The sequence below is a fragment of the Cyprinodon tularosa genome, unplaced genomic scaffold, assembly GCF_016077235.1.
Source record: "Cyprinodon tularosa strain WSP-4 unplaced genomic scaffold, ASM1607723v1 ctg296, whole genome shotgun sequence".
Lineage (NCBI taxonomy): Eukaryota > Metazoa > Chordata > Actinopteri > Cyprinodontiformes > Cyprinodontidae > Cyprinodon > Cyprinodon tularosa.
The window spans coordinates 247,722-270,238 of record NW_024039003.1 but is presented as its reverse complement, the minus strand read 5'-3'; the positions used below and the strand labels follow the sequence as shown (position 1 = coordinate 270,238).

General features: G+C 38.1%; 1 protein-coding gene across 1 annotated transcript in view; it reads left to right on the top strand.

Moving 5' to 3' along the window:
* The first annotated feature begins 8,452 nt into the window (after positions 1–8,452).
* atp8b4 (ATPase phospholipid transporting 8B4) overlaps positions 8,453–22,517 on the top strand; it is a 55,619-nt gene continuing 41,554 nt past the window's right edge. Inside the window, exons 1-7 of the mRNA XM_038291165.1 lie at positions 8,453–8,725; positions 8,993–9,051; positions 15,116–15,174; positions 15,281–15,394; positions 16,959–17,057; positions 17,141–17,202; positions 17,283–17,355. Of these exons, the coding sequence (XP_038147093.1) occupies positions 9,021–9,051; positions 15,116–15,174; positions 15,281–15,394; positions 16,959–17,057; positions 17,141–17,202; positions 17,283–17,355 (438 nt within the window). The 5' untranslated portion in view covers positions 8,453–8,725; positions 8,993–9,020. The remainder of the gene's footprint in view (positions 8,726–8,992; positions 9,052–15,115; positions 15,175–15,280; positions 15,395–16,958; positions 17,058–17,140; positions 17,203–17,282; positions 17,356–22,517) is intronic.

Here is a 22,517-nt window from a genome sequence, read left to right as displayed (position 1 = left end):
TCAATCACTCATCCAAATATTGGCTTTTTTTATTTGCTTTTAACCAGTTCTCCAGCAAAACTGTACCAACCCTGAAGGTGAGAGAATCTGAAATAGAAGCTGAAAAAGGTTTGAATTATCCATTTAATCAAACAGCACTAACCTAATGTTTCATAGGCGGGGGCCAGATGGGGCCACTAAAAATCTTGGGGTGGCCACTGAAACTAAAAGCCATAATTTCAGGGTTTGAATCTACTATTGTGCTAAACCTGGCTGTAGAAAACATAAAGAATTAAGGAAACTGTTAGGTTTATTCAAAGATGATTATTAAAGTAATGTGTGTTCATATAAAACATTGTAGAAATGAGATGCTCCACTCCTGTCTCATGATTCAGTCAGGAGACCATCCTGCCTTGTCATTCTAGTGGAGCATCCTGTCTTTATAAACTGATCAGTTCTGTCAGAACAATACTCTGTTTGTAACCATGTGTCATGTTCTGTTAATAAAACGCTCTGCGGAGGAGGTCCAGTGGGGTTCAACTGTCTCTCCTTTCTGCAGAAATTGTATCCATATTTTTGTATTTCAGTTCTTCTTTTGCAAACCTACATTTATGAACCCAACACAAAAACACCTTCTCATATCTTGATTTATTGTGTGATTTTTAATGTTACGTCGCTGTGCAGAATGGGATGAAATGCTAAATTGATGCTTCTGGCCAGTGGGGTGGCCATGGCGCCATTGGTGGTGCAACATATTCTCATTATGAGTGCGTATGAAATCGTACGAAAAGTTATGCACACTATTTCATACGTTTTTGGACATTTTTCCTCAAAAAACCACATCAGTGCGCATGCGCTGGCAGACAGAAAAAAAAGCAGATCCGCGGACGGAAATAAAAATGGGAAAAACAGTGCAATCATCACTTATTCATGTCTCTAACTACGTTGCTTGCTGTTTTATATCTTAGGGTTAGGGTCAGGGTTAGGGCTAATTGTAATTTATATTCTATATTCGTGAAATGAATCGTCAGATGCGCATGCGCATACGACGAAAAAAACGTCCAAAACGTACGAAATTACGGTGCATAACTTTTCGTACGATTTCACACGCACTCATAATGAGAATAGGTTGGGTGGTAGCCATGTGTAGCTTTGAGTTCTGGGCTTCTGGGGGTCATCTTGTGTGTTTGTCTACTTGAGACTGGAGAAATCTTGAGAAATGTTTATTTATTGATTTATTTAAGTGAAACTGAACCACAATTAAACCATCTTTTTTTATGTCAAAGCTTGGATAGTATAGTTTGCCGAAGGTAATGTTTAACTAGAACTACTGCACTAATATTTGCAGGTCACATTCTGAGGCATCTGCTGAAAGTCTTCCCATTATCATCATGACTCAGCCTATTTGCACCGATCACACTGGTTTTACTGGTCCCTTCATCATGCATAGAAACTACACACATTCGGTTATTTATACATAAATACATCCACAATGTCTCTTAGCCTTTCCTCCATGCAAAAATACGATTCCTGGATGTCAAGTAAAATTTGCCGGCCGTTAACCTTAGTTTCCATCTTTGCTCAGCATTTAACATTCTGCACTCTATAAATATATAGATTTTAACGTCTCTGAATGAATAAACAGACTCATTCTTCAGAGGAGGGATCTCTTTATAAAAACATCAGGTGCCTTTATATTCCCTGCAGGTCTTGCTTTGCCTTCTGAACACCTGTTTATTTATTTCACAGTACAGGGACTATTGCAACTCTACTGCTTTGCACACAAAAGATATATGATATCTAGAGCTATTCTTTGTAGATTTTGAAAGTTTCTGTGTGTTTTCTATTGGAAAACATTGGTCTGGTTTACTTATTTATTTGCTCTTGATCGATACAATGCAGTTCATAATGTGAGGTAGGTGTAAAAGGATTAATGCTTTTTAGAGAGATTTTAGGTTTTTATTTTAATTCATGTTTTTTAGTGTTGCTCTTGTTTAGCTTTTCCACTATTCTGTATTTTTTATATACACTGTGGCATAGTAATTTACTTCTCTATCTTTGTCTTTATTCTAATGATTCTCTTTATGTTTTACTTTCTTGTTTATTCTGGGTTCATTTTTCTTCTATAAGCCTTTATGATGTTTTAAGATCTATTTTAATCCAATATTCCTTTCTTCTCTCCCTCCATCTCTGCCATCATACATTCGTTTATTGGATCGACCTTTTGTTCTGCTTATTGAATTCACGCCAGCCACCTGTTCTCCTCTGCTTTTCATCCTGATCCATTTCCTCCAATCCTCTCCGATTTAAAATGTTTTTTCACGCCATGCTTGTTCAGATCCATACTGTGAGTTTTATTTTATAATGCATTAACAAACTGTGACTCACTGAGACGCTTCTGCCTGCCTGCCTTAAACTGGGTCAACTTCTAGAGCCACACATTCTGACAAGATTCTACAAATAAACGATGTGCAAAGAGTGGTGAGCGTTTGTAACCCTTTATTCTGCTACACCTAAATGAAATCCAGTTCAACCTTTGTCATTTAAAGTGGGGTTAGTTTATCGAATAAATATTTCAAATTTTTACACAGAGCAAGGTCAGACACTCAGGGAAGAATCCACAGGGGGGTTAAGGGGGGGGGGGGCTGCCCAGCTGAACCATCATGTATCTTTTTTTAAAGGAAGCAACCATTTATTTTTGCTGAAATTATGGCTTTCAAATTAAACATTTACAAAAACATACACTGTTTTCTATCAAGCATAGCGTATGAGATGAGCCAAGGCCTCGAGCCGTGCGTCGAGTAGTGGAGTTCGCGTTTCCGCGAAGCGTGAATCGAGGCCAAACTAGATGGCGTCCGAAGCCTCGCTAACCCCGCCGTAACTTGTGACCGCTTCAGGAAGTGGTTCAGCTCACCCGGAACTTCGGCAGGCATCTAAACAGCCTCAGTATTCAGTCAAGATGTGGGAGTTTGTAGGAGAGTTTCTGTCAGCTGGATAGAGTTTGGATAGATTCTAGGAATAGATTGGTTGGAAAAACAGCCAATCTAGTTGGTTAAAACTAGTCTGGTTCGATTAAACAATGTAAAGACCAAAATCTGACCAGGCCACTGCTGAAGGGCTGGTTATACTCCAGCACCAGTGTGTTGCAGTGAGCTTGTTGCCGGTATGATGCAGACATTTTGGATTTATGCTCAATATTGAAGCATGGTCTGCGCCATGTTATGCCACGTCCCAATGCAAGAAGGACAATCGGGAACTAGCTGTGGGTCTAGATACGGCCAAGGCGGTGAGGAAGTGGGGGCAAATTTGTGCGACAACGGAGGGACAAGAGGGCCAAAAAGAGCGGGGATCCAGGTGGAAAAATGGGTCCCAGCGTTCTCGCGCACCTCACTGTTCTAGCTGGTCCATCTTCAGGAGTCGTTTTCCGTAATCGTGGTTCTACAAACAAAACACACCGGTAAGGTACCAAACAGGTAATACAGGTGCTGGTCATAAAATTAGAATATCATGAAAAAGTAGATTGATTTCAGTAATTCCATTTAAAAAGTGAAACTTGTATATTATATTCATACATTACATACAAACTCATATATTTCAGATGTTTATTTTGTTTAATTTTGATGATTACAAATGACAACAAATGAAAATCTCAAATTCATCATATCAGAAAATTAGAATATTACTGAAGACCAATAAAAACAAAGGATTTATAGAAATGTTGGCCAACTGAAAAGTATGAACATGAAAAGTATGAGCATGTACAGCACTCAGTATTTAGTTGGGCCTCCTTTGGCCTGTATTACTGCAGCAATGCGGCGTGGCATGGAGTCGATCAGTCTGTGGCACTGCTCAGGTGTTATGATAGCCCAGGTTGCTCTAATAGTGGCTTTTAGCTCTTCTGAATTGTTGGGTCTGGTGTATTGCATCTTCTTCTTCACAATACCCCATAGATTTTCTATGGGGTTAAGGTCAGGAGAGTTTGCTGGCCAATTAAGAACAGGGATACCATGGTCCTTCAACCAGGTACTGGTAGCTTTGGCACTGTGTGCAGGTGCCAAGTCCTGTTGGAAAATGAAATCTGCATCTCCAAAAAGTTGGTCAGCTGCAGGAAGCATGAAGTGCTCTAAAACTTCCTGGTATGTGGCTGCGTTGACCCTGGACCTCAGAAAACACAATGGACCAACACCAGCAGATGACATGGCACCCCAAACCATCACTGACTGTGGAAACTTTACACTGGACTTCAAGCAACGTGGATGAAGTGCCTCTCTTCTTTTCCTCCAGACTCTGGGACCTTGATTTCCAAAGGAAATGCAAAATTTACTTTCATCAGAGAACATGACTTTGGACCACTCACCAGCAGTCCAGTCCTGTTTCTCTTTAGCCCAGGCAAGACGCTTCTGACGCTGTCTGTGGTTCAAGAGTGGCTTGACACAAGGAATGCGACAGCAGAAACCCATGTCTTTCATACGTCTGTGTGTGGTGGTTCTTGAAGCACTCACTCCAGCTGCAGTCCACTCTTTGTGAATCTCCCCCACATTTTTGAATGGGTTTTGTTTCACAATCCTCTCCAGGGTGCGGTTATCTCTCTTGCTTGTACACTTTTTTCGACCACATCTTTTCCTTCCCTTCGCCTCTCTATTAATGTGCTTGGACACTGAGCTCTGTGAACAGCCAGCCTCTTTAGCGATGACCTTTTGTGTCTTGCCCTCCTTGTGCAAGGTGTCGATGGTCGTCTTTTGGACAACTGTCAAGTCAGCAGTCTTCCCCATGATTGTGTAGCCTATAGAACTAGACTGAAAGACCATTTAAAGGCTTTTGCAGGTGGTTTGAGTTAATTAGCTGATTAGAGTGTGGCACCAGGGGCCATCAATTTTGAACCTTTTCACAATATTCTAATTTTCTGATATGATGAATTTGAGATTTTCATTTGTTGTCATTTGTAATCATCAAAATTAAACAAAATAAACATCTGAAATATATGAGTTTGTATGTAATGTATGAATATAATATACAAGTTTCACTTTTTAAATGGAATTACTGAAATCAATCTACTTTTTCATGATATTCTAATTTTATGACCAGCACCTGTACGCATAGAGTAGAGCGGATGTAGATTTGACCAATCAGAGGCCTTCTGTCTGCGACACTGTCTGTGGTCACCTATGGTTTGGGAGAGGTGCAGCAGAATGTCTGAGGAAGGGTCGGGGACGTCTCTGCATCCACCACGACACCCACGCAGACGACCTAGTTGGGTTCGGTCGCTCCGTCCCCCGCTTGTTCCTTCCCCAGTCCACCAGGGTTCCCCGACCGGCTCTGGAGCCCACTGCTGGTTCTGCTGCACAGTAGTCGACCAAAATCACAGCCGATTTTGAAATTCACCCCAGACATTTCTTTAGGAATGAAAAGCAGGACATGTCTGGGAAAAATAGGCCATCTGGCCCCCCTACCATATCAACAATCTGATGTTTCAGTGAGTGAGTGCTTGTTGCTATGATGCGTCTTTGCTCAGCAGCTTGGCTCGTTGTAAACCAATCAATCAGAGCACAGCTCATCTAAATATTCATGATCAAACCATAAAAGGAAGAAAAACCTGTGGTTTCATTCTAGGGCTTTTAACCAGGCTGCATTAGGGCTCATAGAACAGCTAATATGCCATTTTCAGCCCAACCAATGTTACACACCCTATTAGAGACCTGAATGACCTGATACCCTATAGAATCATTCTATCACCCTATTAGAGACCTGAAGGACCAGATACCCTATAGAATCATTCTATCACCCTATTAGAGACCTGAAGGACCTGATACCCTATAGAATCATTCTATCACCCTATTAGAGACCTGAATGACCTGATACCCTATAGAATCATTCTATCACCCTATTAGAGACCTGAAGGACCAGATACCCTATAGAATCATTCTATCACCCTATTAGAGACCTGAAGGACCTGATACCCTATAGAATCATTCTATCACCCTATTAGAGACCTGAAGGACCAGATACCCTATAGAATCATTCTATCACCCTATTAGAGACCTGAAGGACCTGATACCCTATAGAATCATTCTATCACCCTATTAGAGACCTGAAGGACCAGATACCCTATAGAATCATTCTATCACCCTATTAGAGACCTGAAGGACCTGATACCCTATAGAATCATTCTATCACCCTATTGGAGACCTGAAGGACCAGATACCCTATAGAATCATTCTATCACCCTATTAGAGACCTGAAGGACCAGATACCCTATAGAATCATTCTATCACCCTATTAGAGACCTGAAGGACCAGATACCCTATAGAATCATTCTATCACCCTATTAGAGACCTGAAGGACCAGATACCCTATAGAATCATTCTATCACCCTATTAGAGACCTGAAGGACCAGATACCCTATAGAATCATTCTATCACCCTATTAGAGACCTGAAGGACCAGATACCCTATAGAATCATTCTATCACCCTATTAGAGACCTGAAGGACCAGATACCCTATAGAATCAATCTATCACCCTATTAGAGACCTGAAGGACCAGATACCCTATAGAATCATTCTATCACCCTATTAGAGACCTGAAGGACCAGATACCCTATAGAATCATTCTATCACCCTATTAGAGACCTGAAGGACCAGATACCCTATAGAATCATTCTATCACCCTATTAGAGACCTGAAGGACCAGATACCCTATAGAATCATTCTATCACCCTATTAGAGACCTGAAGGACCAGATACCCTATATAATCATTCTATCACCCTATTAGAGACCTGAAGGACCAGATACCCTATAGAATCATTCTATCACCCTATTAGAGACCTGAAGGACCAGATACCCTATAGAATCATTCTATCACCCTATTAGAGACCTGAAGGACCTGATACCCTATAGAATCATTCTATCACCCCTTTAAGGAGGAAACACATGAACTGAGACAGAGATAAAGGAAGTCATCTATGATAGATATACAATAGCTTTAAACACAGGAGTTAACCCCAGCTTCTATCTTCCAGACATCTCACATATTTACATCTTGGAACATGTTACCATAACAACGGCACTCTGGCCTCATCAGGGAACTTCCCATAAGTAACAACGATCAAAACGTCTCACAGGAAGGATGGGAACGTCATCTGATCCTGTTCAGTTAAAAACAGAGTTACAAATGAAATATGACATCATATTATCCAACTTTAGGCTTTTAGGGACAGGAAGGATCTGCTGAAACTGTCAGTATTCTGAAATCCTGTCTGTCTGGAGCGTCTGTGCTTTAAAGATAATGCTGTAAAAAAAAAAAAACGTTCAATGTTTTCCATTGGTTTTTGATTCAATGTAATATTCTTCTATTCGCATCACCTTTTTTTTTTTTTCAGGTGAGTTCCAAGAAAAAAAACAGCCTTGTTTATCCCATCACCTCAAAAGATGATGGGAGTAGAAATTAAACTCTTTACTCCAATCACATAAACGTTCATATTTATCAAAGTTTATGGAAGAAAAATTGTCTCATTGGAATCTGCCTTTTGTTTTAGACTGAATTTTAAACACCCAATTTTTGCTGCCACATTTTTTGCAGGTGATTTTTTGCAGCTGCATTTTTTGCATTTTCCACATTTAAATGAAAATGACTCTTAATTAAAAACACTTATCATTTATTGAACAGTATGGAATAATTTCATAATTAAAGTACTTTCAGTTTGTCAGTTTGAATTCTGAGTATGACTGGACTTTTCCTTCAATCTTTTATTCAGTGTACAGAGAAATGAATCAGTTACTAAAGATTTTCAGAAATGTTTTAAGTTAAATTGTTAATAAACATCTACATGCTAATATTGGAGCCTGCATGTGTAACTGCTGAGATATTTTCATGTGCCAAACAAAATTACTGTTACATCAAGCTGTTATTCAGACAAAAATGTAATATATATATATATATATATATATATATATATATATATATATCATAAGTGATAAATTTATACAGAGTTAAAGAGATATTCAAAATATCTTTTAAGCTGACATTTTACTCCTCATATTTCACCATATTTCTTAGTTCTCCTAGATGGCAGCAAAATACTCCAACTCCCTGCATCCTGCATTATATATAAGCACCACCAGAGGGCGCCAGATCCATACAAAGACCAAAACTACTAGGAAACGGTAAAAAAAAAAATACTAAATCTAAATAAATAAACATTAAGTTTATAAATAAATAAACATATTGATTTTACTCTAAACAAAAAATTGACGAAGTCACAGTTATATTATTGAGACGCAGCCTTTAATATGGTCTGAAAATAAAAAAGAAGTTGGGCAAAGTTAAAATATGTATAAATTATGCTAAATGTGATTGAATCAGATATGCTCTGTGCAGGGACAGACTTCCTTCCCTCTCCTCTGTTGCAGCAGCACCTGCCTTGTTTCTTGCTGCTCTCCTGTTTCTCCCCAGATTATGAGTCTCAGAGGAAAGGGACGGATTTTCTGCATGCATCATCCCCCCTCCGCCCACCCCACAGCACGCATCTTCTGCAGCGTCCTAACCTGCTCTGCTGCTCATTCCTCACTGCAGCTCAGCACAGCTCAGTCCAGCTGGTTCAGTTCAGGTGGTGCTGATGGTTCAGGAGGCATTCAGCGCCTGTAAGGAAATGTGAGGAATGCGTCGCTTGGAATAAGTAGATGGTCACTAAAGTCTGGCAGGATTCATGGAGACAACAGAAGAGCGCGTCTGTTACAAAGTTGGACAAGGTAAGACCAGACTGGGAATGAAGAGTCTGCATTGGATCCATTTTTTTCTGCATACATTCACCTGAATCCCCTTTAATAAACAGAAACCATGGAAACGCCCTACAGAGCTGGCTACTCTGTTTAACTCCCCTGGAATCTTTTGTTAGGGAGACGCATAGGCTGGGGATTTTCTCTTCTGCATTTGATTGTTTGGAAATAAAAACAATGGACTGTTCTTTATGCGCTGTTTCTTTTTAACATTTTTGTTCTCCATGTTCTCCCTGCAAGGGGAAATCTGGGAAGGTCCCAGGAAAAGATGCCAATCTGGAGGAGAAATACTTCTGTTGGTAAGACACACTTGCTTTATCCTGACAAAAGAAATAAATGTTACTTTAGATGAAAAGGGGCGATTGTCAGAGGATGACAAGATGACACTGATAAACTTGGTGCAGCAAAACAAACCAAAAAACATTTTTTATGTCCCTATATGGAACTACAGAAGCGTTTTGAATACACTTGAAAAAAGAAAATAAAGTAGTCTATTTTTCTGAATTAACATGATGTTGTTTTTTTTTTTTTACAAAAATGTGGTAACAGATATCATTTGATATTTCATTTATTTTCATATAGGGTTTCATTTACAGAGTCATTTCATTATTTCAAATTTTATTTATCACCATTGCACCGTATTTCTAAATTAGTGTGCACATTCTGGTTTACTGGTTCTGTTATTATTCTTTTAATACTCTGTTTCTGTTGCTCTAGTCCGTTGACTGAGGAAGCAGCAGGTGGTTGAGGGGTTGAGTTAATTTGGACTATACCACATCAGTGCCATATGTTAAGTTTCTCTGAAACTAAAATAGAATGCTTTATCTTTTTTTTTCTCCAGTGAATTCAATACACTTCTGTAGTTCCATATGAAGGCATGAAAAAATATTAATTTTTATTTTTTTTGTGCTGCACCAGGATTATCAATATCCCTTAATCTTGTCTTTAAGTTTCAATTCTCTCCAATCTTGACGTGATGACAAGATTAGGAGACACTGATAATCCTGGTGCAGCACAACAAACCAAGAAATAAACATGTTTTCATATTCCTATATGGAGCTACAGAAGCGTATTGAATTTATTTGAAAAAAAAGAAAAATCAGTCTGTTTTTCTGAATTAACAAGATAATTTTTATAAAAATGATTTAAAACTAAATTTCGGTTTATTCAATTTCAATTCAATTTATCTTTATTGTCATTATCACAAGAACAACGAAATTTTAAAAAGTGCCATCGATCAGTGCATATACTTAAAAACAAAAACAAAAATCACTGTCACCACCATTTACACAAAATATAAGAAATAAATAACAATCACTGATACAAAAACAACTCATAAGAATAGTACATTCTCACACACACCATCCATGATGATTAATGGTTATTTTTGGTTGCATTTAGTTTGGTTATTGCTGTCGGGTAAAAACTGTCTCTAAGACGGTTGGTTGTTGTTCTAATTGCTATTACCGGAATTAGCAAGATAATTTTTTATTAAAGATACATTTTAAAAACTTTATTTCGCTAAATCAACAAACTGAAAAGCAGAGGAAGTGGGGAAACAACTGTGCCATGAGGAAGGGCCCAGTTAACAAACGTTAAAAGTTAACAAACTAATAGTGATTTCATCTACATAACTAAGATGCAAAGCATTTCCCAGTTTTTTCAATTCCAAAAGAAAGTAAAAATGAGTTAAACTCAACAAACGGGACGAATTGAAGCTTTTCTGAAGCGTCTCACGCTTGGACATCTGCAACAGAACATCCTCTATGAAATCACAGCAGCATTATGTCATTGCTTCACTTATTTTTGTAAAAATTATCTAATTAAATCAGAAAAAAACAGTTAATTTCCTTTTTTCCTAGGTGAATACAAAATGCTTCTGTATGGATAAAAATATAAAAAATGGGATGCTATTAAAGGAACCCAGTTATGGTCCAAATTAGTTGGCAAATAAAATGTATTCATATAGAACCTTTAAAAAATGAGCCGTTGCAGATTAACAGCAACATTCAGTTAAATTTGCTAATTTATTGTCCCTTTATAGGGCACTCAGTGAAATACTTAAAAAATCTAAATTTAGAGACACCTTCACTGGAAAAAATGATCTAAAAATAAGTAGAAATGTCTTAAATTAAGTGTATTTATGCTTAATTTGAGTAGGTAAATGAGATAGTTTGCCAATGGAATGAGTATTTTTGCTCTTAAAATAAGAAAATTAGATAAAATGCACCTGAAATAAGACAATGCAATTGTGTTTTCTTATTTTGAGTGTAAATTGTCTTGTTCCATTGGCAAAATCTCTCTTTTACCTACTAAATCCAAGAACAAATACAATTATTTTAAGAAAAAACAACTTATCTAGATTTCGATTCTTTTTCCAGTGTTATTACTTTTATAACGTTAAAAAAAATATGGATATTTTGATGGTAAAAACTAACGTCAATGTAATAACAAATAACTCCAACTTGCTTGGATATATGAAGAAAAATAACAAAAGTCCTTCTAAAAGAAATTCATGAAAAACACTGAGAGCGAAAGAAAAACATTTTATTTTGGTAAAACTTAACCTTAGAGGCATTAATGCTGATACTGGCACTTACATTTTATAGTTTATAAAACTAAATATAATTGTTAACTAGGCTTATTAACTTTTTATTTTAGTTTTTTACCTTTTTCCTTGCTTTGTCATCTTTTTTTCAACTTAATTTCCAGTAGGTAATATATCATACAAGGGCTCATCTAATTGGTCAAAATAAGATGTACATCCATGTAGCAGCATCTTTGCTGAATGGATGCATATAGATCTAGTGCTTCTAGACCTCACTGAGTTGACCGGGGGGAGGGGGACTCCATTTTTTAAGGGGTATGCAGGTGATCAAAACCTTTAACTTGCCCTATAAAGGGTTAAACATCCCATCTAAAAACATTTGGAAATATAAAGATTATTCTGCACTGGAAAATATCTAAATCTAGATTAGTTATTTTTTCTTGAAATAAGTGCATTTGTTCTTGAATTGAGGAGGTAAAAGAGGTATTTTGCCAATGGAACAAGACAATTTACTCTTGGAATAAGAAAGCACAATTGGATTGCCTTATTTCAAGTGCATGTTATCTAATTATCTTATTTTAAGAGTAAAAATACTAATACCATTGGCAAACTATCTCATTTACCTGCTGAAATTAAGGGTAAATACACTTAATTTAAGACATTTTCACTTATTTCTAGATCGTTTTTCCAGTGTGTCCTTTTTGCTCATGTTTTGCTGTACACTGCAAAAAATATAAATCTCAATAAGTTATTTTTTCTTAAAATAAGTGTGTTTTTCCTTGATTTGAGGAGGTAAGTAAGACACTTTGCCAATGGAACAAGACAATTTCCTTTTAAAATAAGAAAAAACTATTTTATCGTCTTATTTCAAGTAAATATTATCTAACTATCTTATTTTAAGAGTGAAAATACTCATTCCATTGGCAAATCATCTTATTTACCTGCTCAAATTAAGGCTAAATATACTTAATTTAAGCCATTTTTTACTTATTTCTGGATTGTTTTTGCAGTGTAGTTATTGCGTAGAGAATCAGATCACACTGGAAAAAATCTAAATCTGGATGAGTAATTTTTTCTTAAAATAAGTGCATTTGTTCTTGAATTGAGGAGGTAAAAGAGACATTTTGCCAATAGAACAAGACAATTTACATTTAAAATAAGGAAACACAATTACATTGTCTCATTTCAAGTGCCTTGTATCTACATATCTTATTTTAAGAGTAAAAAATACTCATTACATTGGCAAATCATCTCATTTAACTACTCAATTTAAGGGTAAATACACTTAATTTAAGAAATGTTTTTCTTTTTTCTGATCGTTTTTCCAGAGAGAGCTCGATAAAGATAAATCAGCACATGTTGATGTGTTTGAAATCTCATTCTGGTTCTTCGGGAATGTGTCATCTTATGCTTCGTGGGAAGAAATGCAGTCCAAAATACGTCAGCATTTTCCAAATCTGTGAGCTGTTCAGACTTGCAGGCATCAAAGGAAGTTGCTTGGTGAAGAAAGAGTTAAAAAGCAGAACGTTTAGATCATGGAAATATCAACTGTACAATCTGTAAATGCAATGCTTAAGCAGCTCAAAGTGTCAGAACAAGCAAATCAGTTGTTTAATAATGAATCAGTGTAGTAACTGATAGCTGGGTGAGTGTGTGAGATCATCTGTCCTGCTGCAGCTTGCTGCAGGTATGTGATGCATAATTGAACAACCATTTACCCCGTCTGACCACTGCAGGTCTATCTCAGTGTTTCTCCAGGCTTTGTAAAGTTGAGCTGCTCTTTCTGACTGGGTTAGTTTCCTTTTAAGACATGAGAAGACAAGTCGGAGCACGATAAGGATCCTTAATGAAACACAAAGGAGGACGAACAGTGAAATTGTTACCGAATTATTGGGAAAGATTTGCAGGTAGAGACAAGTTGGAGGCGGTACTAGCTTCTCAACGACTGCTGCTTACCTCATCAAGGCTGCACTTTAAAACATGAGAGAATTGTTCTAAGTGAAATTTATTATTGCTCACATTTGGGTATACAAAATGAAATAATAAATCTGTTTGTTTACACTGCAAAAAATTTAAATCTAAATAAGTGCATTTTTTCTTGAATTGAGGAGGAAAGTGAGACACTTTGCCAATGGAAAAAGACAATTTTCATTTGAAATAAGAAAAAAATATTGCTTAGTCTTATTTTAAGTGCATATTTTCTAATTATCCTATTTTAAGTGTAAAAATACTCATTCCATTGGCAAACTGTCTTATTTTCCTGCTCAAATTAAGGGTAAATATACTTGATTTAATAAATTTTTACTTAATTTCAGATAGTTTTTGCAGTGTAAGTATAAGTTCAGGGTGCCACTGAATTCTCTTCAGCTTTGTGTTAATAAATACCCGACACAGACCAAACCAGTGGGTTTTTTAAAGGCTTAGATTAAAATAAATGCAATAAAACCACAGACATAAAATCTACACCGCTGGGAAAAAAAATCTCTGGCTTACATGTTTCAGATTATCTAAATACTTCTATTATAATTTCATTACTCAGGCACATGTGTTTTCTTTTAGGGTCTCTTTTAATAAAAGCAAGAACAGGTTTGGACTAGGCCACTCCTAAAATTCATTTTTAATTTGAGGGAGACCTAAACTGGTTTGGTGGGGATTGGTCTGGCAGTAATAATGGAGCAATTAGCTTTACACTGCAAAAAATCTAAATCTAGATAAGTCATTTTTTCTTAAAATAAGTGCATTTGTTCTTGAATTGAGGAGGTAAAAGACATTTTTCCAATGGAACAAGACAATTTACACTTAAAATAAGTAAACACAATTGCATTGTCTTATTTCAAGTGCATTATATTCAATTATCTTATTTTAAGAGTAAAAATACTCATTCCATTGGCCATCTATCTAATTTACCTGCTCAAATTAAGGGTGAATACACATAATTTAAGAAATTTTGACTTATTTTTATATCGTTTTTGCAGTGGAAGCTGGTATTTTATCACAGTTAATTTGACATTTAGGGGGGGGGGGGGGGGGTTATCATTAGGCAATACTAGGCAGCTGCCTAGGGCTCCAGGTTCCTGGAAAACTCTGTTTACATGTATGGTTAATACAACTACACTGCAAAAAACGATCTAGAATTAAGTAAAACTGTCTTAAATTAAATGTATTTACCCTTAATTTGAGTAGGTAAATGAGATGATTTGCCAATGGAATGAGTGTTTTTATCTTAAAATAAGATATTTAGATAATATGCACTTGAAATAACACAAGGCAATTGTGTTTTCTTATTTTAATTCTAAATTGTCTTGTTCCATTGGCAAAATGTCTCTTTTATCTCCTCAATCCAAGAAAATTTGCAATTATTTTAAGAAAAGTATAACTCATCTAGATTGGAATTTTTTCCAGTGAAATGCATAAATGGAATAAAAGCCCCAAGTTAATCTGAAAGTGCTATACACTGCAAAAACGATCCTGAAATAAGTAAATATATCTTAAATTAAGTGTATTTACCCTTAATTTGAGTAGGTTAATAAGATGATTTGCCAATGGAAGGAGTATTTTTACTCTTAAAATAAGATAATTAGATAATATGCACTTGAAAAAAAAATACAGTAATAAAATTATTTAAATTTAAATTGTCTTGCTGCATTGGCAAAGTGTCTAATTTCCCTCCTCAATTCAATAGAAAATGCACAAATTTTAGGCGAAAATGACGTATTTAGAGTTAATCTTTTTTGCAGTGTATAATGTCGTTACGGAAACTAACCAGAGAAAAAGGTTGGAGCATCGCATCTTTAACATGTTGTCTGTGATTGCAGAGAAGGAACGCCGTGTCAAAGCCAACGCACGGGAATACAATGAGAAGTTCGCATATGCGGTGAGGGGGAATCACTATTTATTAGAATTTGATTCCCAGTTTAACCACAGCTGAAGCCTGTATGATTTCATTTGTCTTTTCTTTCTATTCATTTATTGTCGTGCAGAACAATCACATTAAGACCTCAAAGTACAATATCTTCACCTTCCTGCCCATCAACTTGTTTGAGCAGTTCCAGAGGGTGGCCAATGCTTATTTTGTGGTGCTGCTCATACTTCAGGTAGGACAAACCTTCTCATCATGTTAGATCACCTGATAATCACGTTAAAGGAATAGTACACCCAAAACATGATTAGCCTTCATTTTCTACTCACCCCCATGCTGAACAACACTCTGGAGTACTTTTTTGATATCTCAAATGCATCTGGAGATCTGGGAGGCTTCTTGCTGTCTGCTGACATTCAAATAATGGAGGTCTATGGCGCCCGAGGCAGAAAGGTCCATAAAAGTCCACAAAAAACGTGTCAATATTCCTCCATACTGCTCGTCCAATGTATTCCAAGTGTCCTGAGTGGGTAGCGTCCAGAATTTACTCGAAACGAAGTCATTTAGAATGTTTTTAGAGCATAAACAGTAGTGTATAGGATTTCCTAAAAGCGTGTTCACGAGTCTACGGAAACCGCGGCAGACCAAACCAGATGAAAGTGCGCATTCAGCTCGGCAAAGAACTCATGCTCTTCCTCAACACTGAAGTCCTCAGTCATTTTTCTTTCGTTGTTTCTTTCTTTGCACAGGTAAACAGCACATTTCTTCTCCTACGCTTGCATTATCGGCAGAGCAGACGCTGAATGCGCACTTTCATCTGGTTTGGTCTGCCGCGGTTTCCGTAGACTCGTGAACGCGCTTTTAGGAAATCCTATACACTACTGTTTATGCTCTAAAAACATTCTAAATGACTTCGTTTCAAGTAAATTCTGGATGCTACCCACTCAGGACACTTGGAATACATTGGACGAGCAGTATGGAGGAATATTGACACGTTTTTTGTGGACTTTTATGGACCTTTCTGGCTCGGGCGCCATAGACCTCCATTATTTGAATGTCAGCAGACAACAAGAAGCCTCCCAGATCTCCAGATGCATTTGAGATATCAAAAAAGTACTCCAGAGTGTTGTTCAGCATGGGGGTGAGTAGAAAATCAAGGCTAATCATGTTTTGGGTGTACTATTCCTTTAAAGCACTGGAAAAAAGATAGATAAGTCATTTTTTTTTCTTAAAATACGTTTATTTGTTCTTGGATTGAGGAGATAAATGAGACAGTTTGCCAGTGGAACAAGACAGTTTACACTCAAAATAAGAAAAAAACAATTGCATTGTCTTATTTCAAGTGCATATTATCTAATTATCTTATTTTAAGAGTAGAAATACTCCATTGGCAAACTATCTCATTTATCTACTCAAATTAAGGGTGAATACTGCAAAAACGATCTAGAAATAAGTAAACATTTCTTAAATTAAGTGTAATTTATCTTTATTCTAAGTAGGTAAATAAGAAAGTTTGCCAATGGAGTATTTCTACTCTTAAAATAAGATAATTAGATTATGCACTTGAAATAAGACAATGCAATTGTGTTTTCTTATTTTAAGTGTAAATTGTCTTGTTCCATTGGCAAAATGTCTCTTTTATCTCCTCAATTCAAGATCAAATGCACTTATTTTAAGGAAAAATTACTTATCTAGATTTCGATTTTTTCCAGTGAATACACGTAATTTAAGAATTTTTTACTTATTTCTAGATTGTTTTTATCCGTGAGCAAAGAGACTCATAGAGATTTTCTTCATAGTTGATTCCAGAAATCTCGTCCCTGTCCTGGTTCACCACCATTGTGCCTTTGGTTTTGGTGCTGGTGATCACCGCAGTCAAAGATGCCACGGATGACTATGTAGGTGCTACGATTTCACTCATATCTGCTTTAATCACAAAACTGCTTGGTAAAAATGATTACCTTTTTAAAAATAATTCCAGTTTCGACATAAGAGTGACCAGAAAGTGAACAACCGTCAGTCTCAGGTTCTCATCAGAGGAAGGTACTTCAGTCAGATCGCTTTTAAACATCTGCTGCAAACATTTAAACTCATCCACTCACTGTGGACTTTATCTGTTTAAGTTTACAGAGGGAGAAATGGATGAATGTGCGAGTGGGCGACATCATCAAACTGGAAAACAACCAGTTTGTTGCTGTGAGTAGAAAACACTTTTCTAAGATAACTTTAATAAAAAAACTTTTCACACCTTTTCATTGAAATGTTATGTAAAAGATTAACAGAAGGTATATTAACTCATTGGGGTGGAGTTGTAGAAAAAGGACAGATGGATTTTACACTTTAAATAAAAATCCGTTTCCATTTAGCCTCCATTATGCTGACCAGTGGTGCCAAAAGTACACACACTGCACAAACGATCTAAAAATGAGTAAAAATGTCTTAAATTAAGTGTATTTATCCTTAATTTGAGCAGATAATTAAGATGATTTGCCAATGGAATGAGTATTTTGACTCTTAAAATAAGATAATTAGATTATATGAAGCTCTAGCGAAAGTTCAATTGAAGAAACTCTGACTTACCTCACATCATCAGAAGCGGATCCGTCTCTGAAGCGAGCCAATCAGCTTTGAACTACTCCACCATGAAGCCAAATCAGCGTCCTGCTTCCACTTTATAAACTCCCTCAAATCTCACCACAGCCGCTATCCTGCAATCGCAATGTCGGATTTCGATCCAGACGACAATTCAATTTTCCCCGCTCGGAGAAACTCCCGTCTAGCCGCTCTCATCTCCTTCTTCCGCGTTACACTCCAGGGGTATATTGCCAGGCTCCGACCTAGACTCTGCTCAGATGTCTTAACGAGCCTCCCTCCTACCTCCTCGTGATTCATCTCCCTCGCCTTCCGCTTCAATCCGCTCCGATTCCTGGCCGCAAAAGTCATGCAAGTCCTCCGCTCCCCTCGCCAGGCGCAGAAGGCCTCCCGGATCTGTCCCAGCAGCAGTCACCACTACGCCCGCTCCTTCTCATCGTTTCGATGCAGCCTTGGACCTCTCCAGCTTCCTGATTCATAGCAGCTCCCCCGTCTAGTCCTTCTGGCGTTTAACAGCTCTCAGCCTCCCTCCGCTCCACCGGACTCTCTCACTCAATCCTTCGACGCTGTCCGCACGCTCCAAACGTGGGAATCCCTGCACTGCCACGTCATCCCTGCCGCTGTCTGCTCAGACGGACCTCCCCCTCCCCTCATTCTCATTAGGGAACGCCCGCCCTGGGCCAGCCTTAGGGTAAGACGTATTCAACCATGTTTTCATTCATAATTTTCTATCTATTTGAGTTGCTCTCATGCTTCGTCTGCCTCTATCAGGCATACTTATATTAACACACATGCTGATATTTTCCCTAGCCTCGTTCTAAATTATTCAGGGGAATATTTTATTTAGTCTCTTATTCTTCCCTCCCCTGAAGTCGATCAGCAGGTGACGTCACCGTTTTTCTAAAATCATCCGATCTCCGTCTACCAGAGATCTTTCTATTGGCCAAAATTTTTTGCCGCATTCAGCATCTATCGTGATTACTCAGAGCTTCTGCAGGAGGGCCATCCGATCAGTCTGTCCCCGCCGTGCACGCTTCATATATATCGTACCTCAGTCTTAGCAGCCCGTCATCTTACCACCCCTTATTATTACTTCTGATTATCGTTCTGGCTTCTTCTTCTTCAAAAAAAAAAACAAAAAAAAAACACACAAACTGATGTTCTACATCAGTCATTTCTAAATGCAATTGCGCTCCTTGCTAGGTCAGCTAATTTGCCATGCGCTTATTTTTCCAAGGCCGCGCTTTCATTCCCAGTTGCTTGATCCGGCAATTTCCGTCCCTCTCCTTGGTCAGATTACTGAACGTAGGCTGCCGTTCGGATCTCCTGGTCTGACTGCTTCTAATTGGGTCAAATTTCTTTTCTATGTCGAAATTATCTATCTCCTGCCATGCTTCAAAATTTTTCGGATGCTGCATCCGTAGGTTTTGGGGGGTTCTTCAGGACAGGTGGTTCATGGCCTCTTTTATTCACACCCATTATGCTTGTGTGAGGTCTAACCCTAGCTAGCTTGCATCGTGGGGCTTTGGGAAGGAATCGCGTCCGCCCACTGCGATAACCTCGTAGTAGTTGAAGCCACTAATAAGTCTCTACTCCTCCCAGTCTCTCATGCCTTCATCAGAAGCATCACTGGCAGCAGTCACTAACGTTTCATCATCTCAGTGCGTTATGTTTAGGCATTCAGCACTTTTATTCGCCCAAGCATTACCCTACGTCCACTCATGGTTCTTCACCACCTTAGGATACTCTTAGAATCGCGTGGCCTTCCCTCTAGTAGGTAATCTGGGCATTCGTTCTGGACCGAGCAGCTGCATTGCAGCTACTCGCGGGGTTCTGAGGCTTCCCTCAGCTCTGGGCCGATGGCTCACCAGCCTATACCTCATTCATCCGCCCAGAACTCTCACCAATTCTCTCAGCTCAGTGCTCTCTGCCTCTAGGTAACACTATTTCAAATACTGGTGGTGGTTCAACTCATTTTCATAATTTTCTGACCTAATCACGACTATCCTCTAACTCATTTTCTACTCCCACTCCTTATCAGTTTTCTTCATTATTCCCTGCTTCATGCAGTCTTCCATGCTGTCTCCTGGCTATTCATGCTATCTTCATTCTGGCTCGCATTCATGCAATCTCACCTTTATGACAGGCATTATATGCATTCTCCTGTGTGTCACGTCACGTCTGGTCTGTGTCTCGTCATGCATCCTTGACACCATTTAGCATGCATTCCCTAATGCATCAATTCTTCATATATGTAACCATCCGCAAGAATCATCCGCAAGATTCATTATCAGACTCATCCGCAAGATTCATTATCAGACTCATCCGCAAGATTCATTATCAGACTCATCTGCAAGATTCATTATCAGACTCATCCGCAAGATTCATTATCAGACTCATCCGCAAGATTCATTATCAGACTCATCCGCAAGATTCATTATCAGACTCATCCGCAAGATTCATTCCCCATGCATCACATGCTCCCTATCTGTGTCTCGTCGTGTCTCGTCATGCATCCCTTACGCCATTTTGCTTGCATTTTCAATGCATCAATATGCACCATGTCTGCGTCTCGTCATGTCTGTATCCCGTCATGTTATATGTTCTATATGGACTCATCCGCAAGATTCATTATCAGACTCATCCGCAAGATTCATTATCAGACTCATCCGCAAGATTCATTCCCCATGCATCACATGCTCCCTATCTGTGTCTCGTCGTGTCTCGTCATGCATCCCTTCGCCATTTTGCTTGCATTTCCAATGCATCAATATGCACCATGTCTGCGTCTCGTTATGTCTGTATCCCGTCATGTTATATGTTCTATATGGACTCATCCGCAAGATTCATTAACATCGTCATCATAATGGGATGCACCATCGTCATCATCATCCGCAGGATTCATCATCATCGTCATCATCGTCATGGGATCATCGTCATGGGATCATCATCGTCATCATCGTCATCATCATCATCATCATCATCATCATCATCATCATCGTCATCGTCATCATCATCGTCATGGGTAAATCATCATGGGTAAATCATCATGGGTAAATCATCATCATCATCATCATCGTCATGGGTAAATCATCATGGGTAAATCATCATGGGTAAATCATCATGGGTAAATCGTCATGGGTAAATCATCATGGGTAAATCGTCATGGGTAAATCATCATGGGTAAATCATCATGGGTAAATCATCATGGGTAAATCATCATCATCATCATCATGGGTAAATCATCATGGGTAAATCGTCATGGGTAAATCATCATGGGTAAATCATCATGGGTAAATCATCATGGGTAAATCATCATCATCATCATCATGGGTAAATCATCATGGGTAAATCGTCATGGGTAAATCATCATGGGTAAATCATCATGGGTAAATCATCATCATCATCATCATGGGTAAATCATCATGGGTAAATCATCATCATCATCATCATGGGTAAATCATCATGGGTAAATCATCATCATCATCATCATGGGTAAATCATCATGGGTAAATCATCATCATCATCATCATGGGTAAATCATCATGGGTAAATCATCATCATCATCATCATGGGTAAATCATCATGGGTAAATCATCATGGGTTCATCATCATCATCATCATGGGTAAATCATCATGGGTAAATCATCATGGGTTCATCATCATCATCATCATGGGTAAATCATCATGGGTAAATCATCATGGGTAAATCATCATCATCATCATCATGGGTAAATCATCATCATCATCATCATGGGTAAATCATCATGGGTAAATCATCATGGGTTCATCATCATCATCATCATGGGTAAATCATCATGGGTAAATCATCATCATCATCATCATGGGTAAATCATCATGGGTAAATCATCATCATCATCATCATGGGTAAATCATCATGGGTAAATCATCATGGGTAAATCATCATGGGTAAATCATCATCATCATCATCATGGGTAAATCATCATGGGTAAATCATCATGGGTAAATCATCATCATCATCATCATGGGTAAATCATCATGGGTAAATCATCATCATCATCATCATGGGTAAATCATCATGGGTAAATCATCATCATCATCATCATGGGTAAATCATCATGGGCAAATCATCATGGGTAAATCATCATCATCATCATCATGGGTAAATCATCATCATCATCATCATCGGTAAATCATCATGGGTAAATCATCATCATCATCATCATGGGTAAATCATCATCATCATCATCATGGGTAAATCATCATCATCATGGGTAAATCATCATGGGTAAATCATCATCATCATGGGTAAATCATCATGGGTAAATCATCATCATCATCATCATCGGTAAATCATCATCATCATGGGTAAATCATCATGGGTAAATCATCATCATCATCATCATCGGTAAATCATCATCATCATGGGTAAATCATCATGGGTAAATCATCATGGGTAAATCATCATGGGTAAATCATCATGGGTTCATCATCATCATGGGTTCATCATCATCATGGGTAAATCATCATCGGTAAGTTCTCGGCGTCAACCGTGGTCGCCATCCTCATCAACAACCTGGCTCGGTAAGTTGTTTGCAAACCTTCTCAGCATTTCATTACGCATTCTTTATTCTGTCCCTAGCGTATGCCCTACGAGCATACGGACTCTCCGGCCTCGACCTCGGCTTTTTGGGGGAACATCCCTATTCACATTCATCTACTCATGCATGTTAAAGCATAATTCAGCATGAATGTTCCTGCCGAGGTCTGAGCGCCAAAGACTA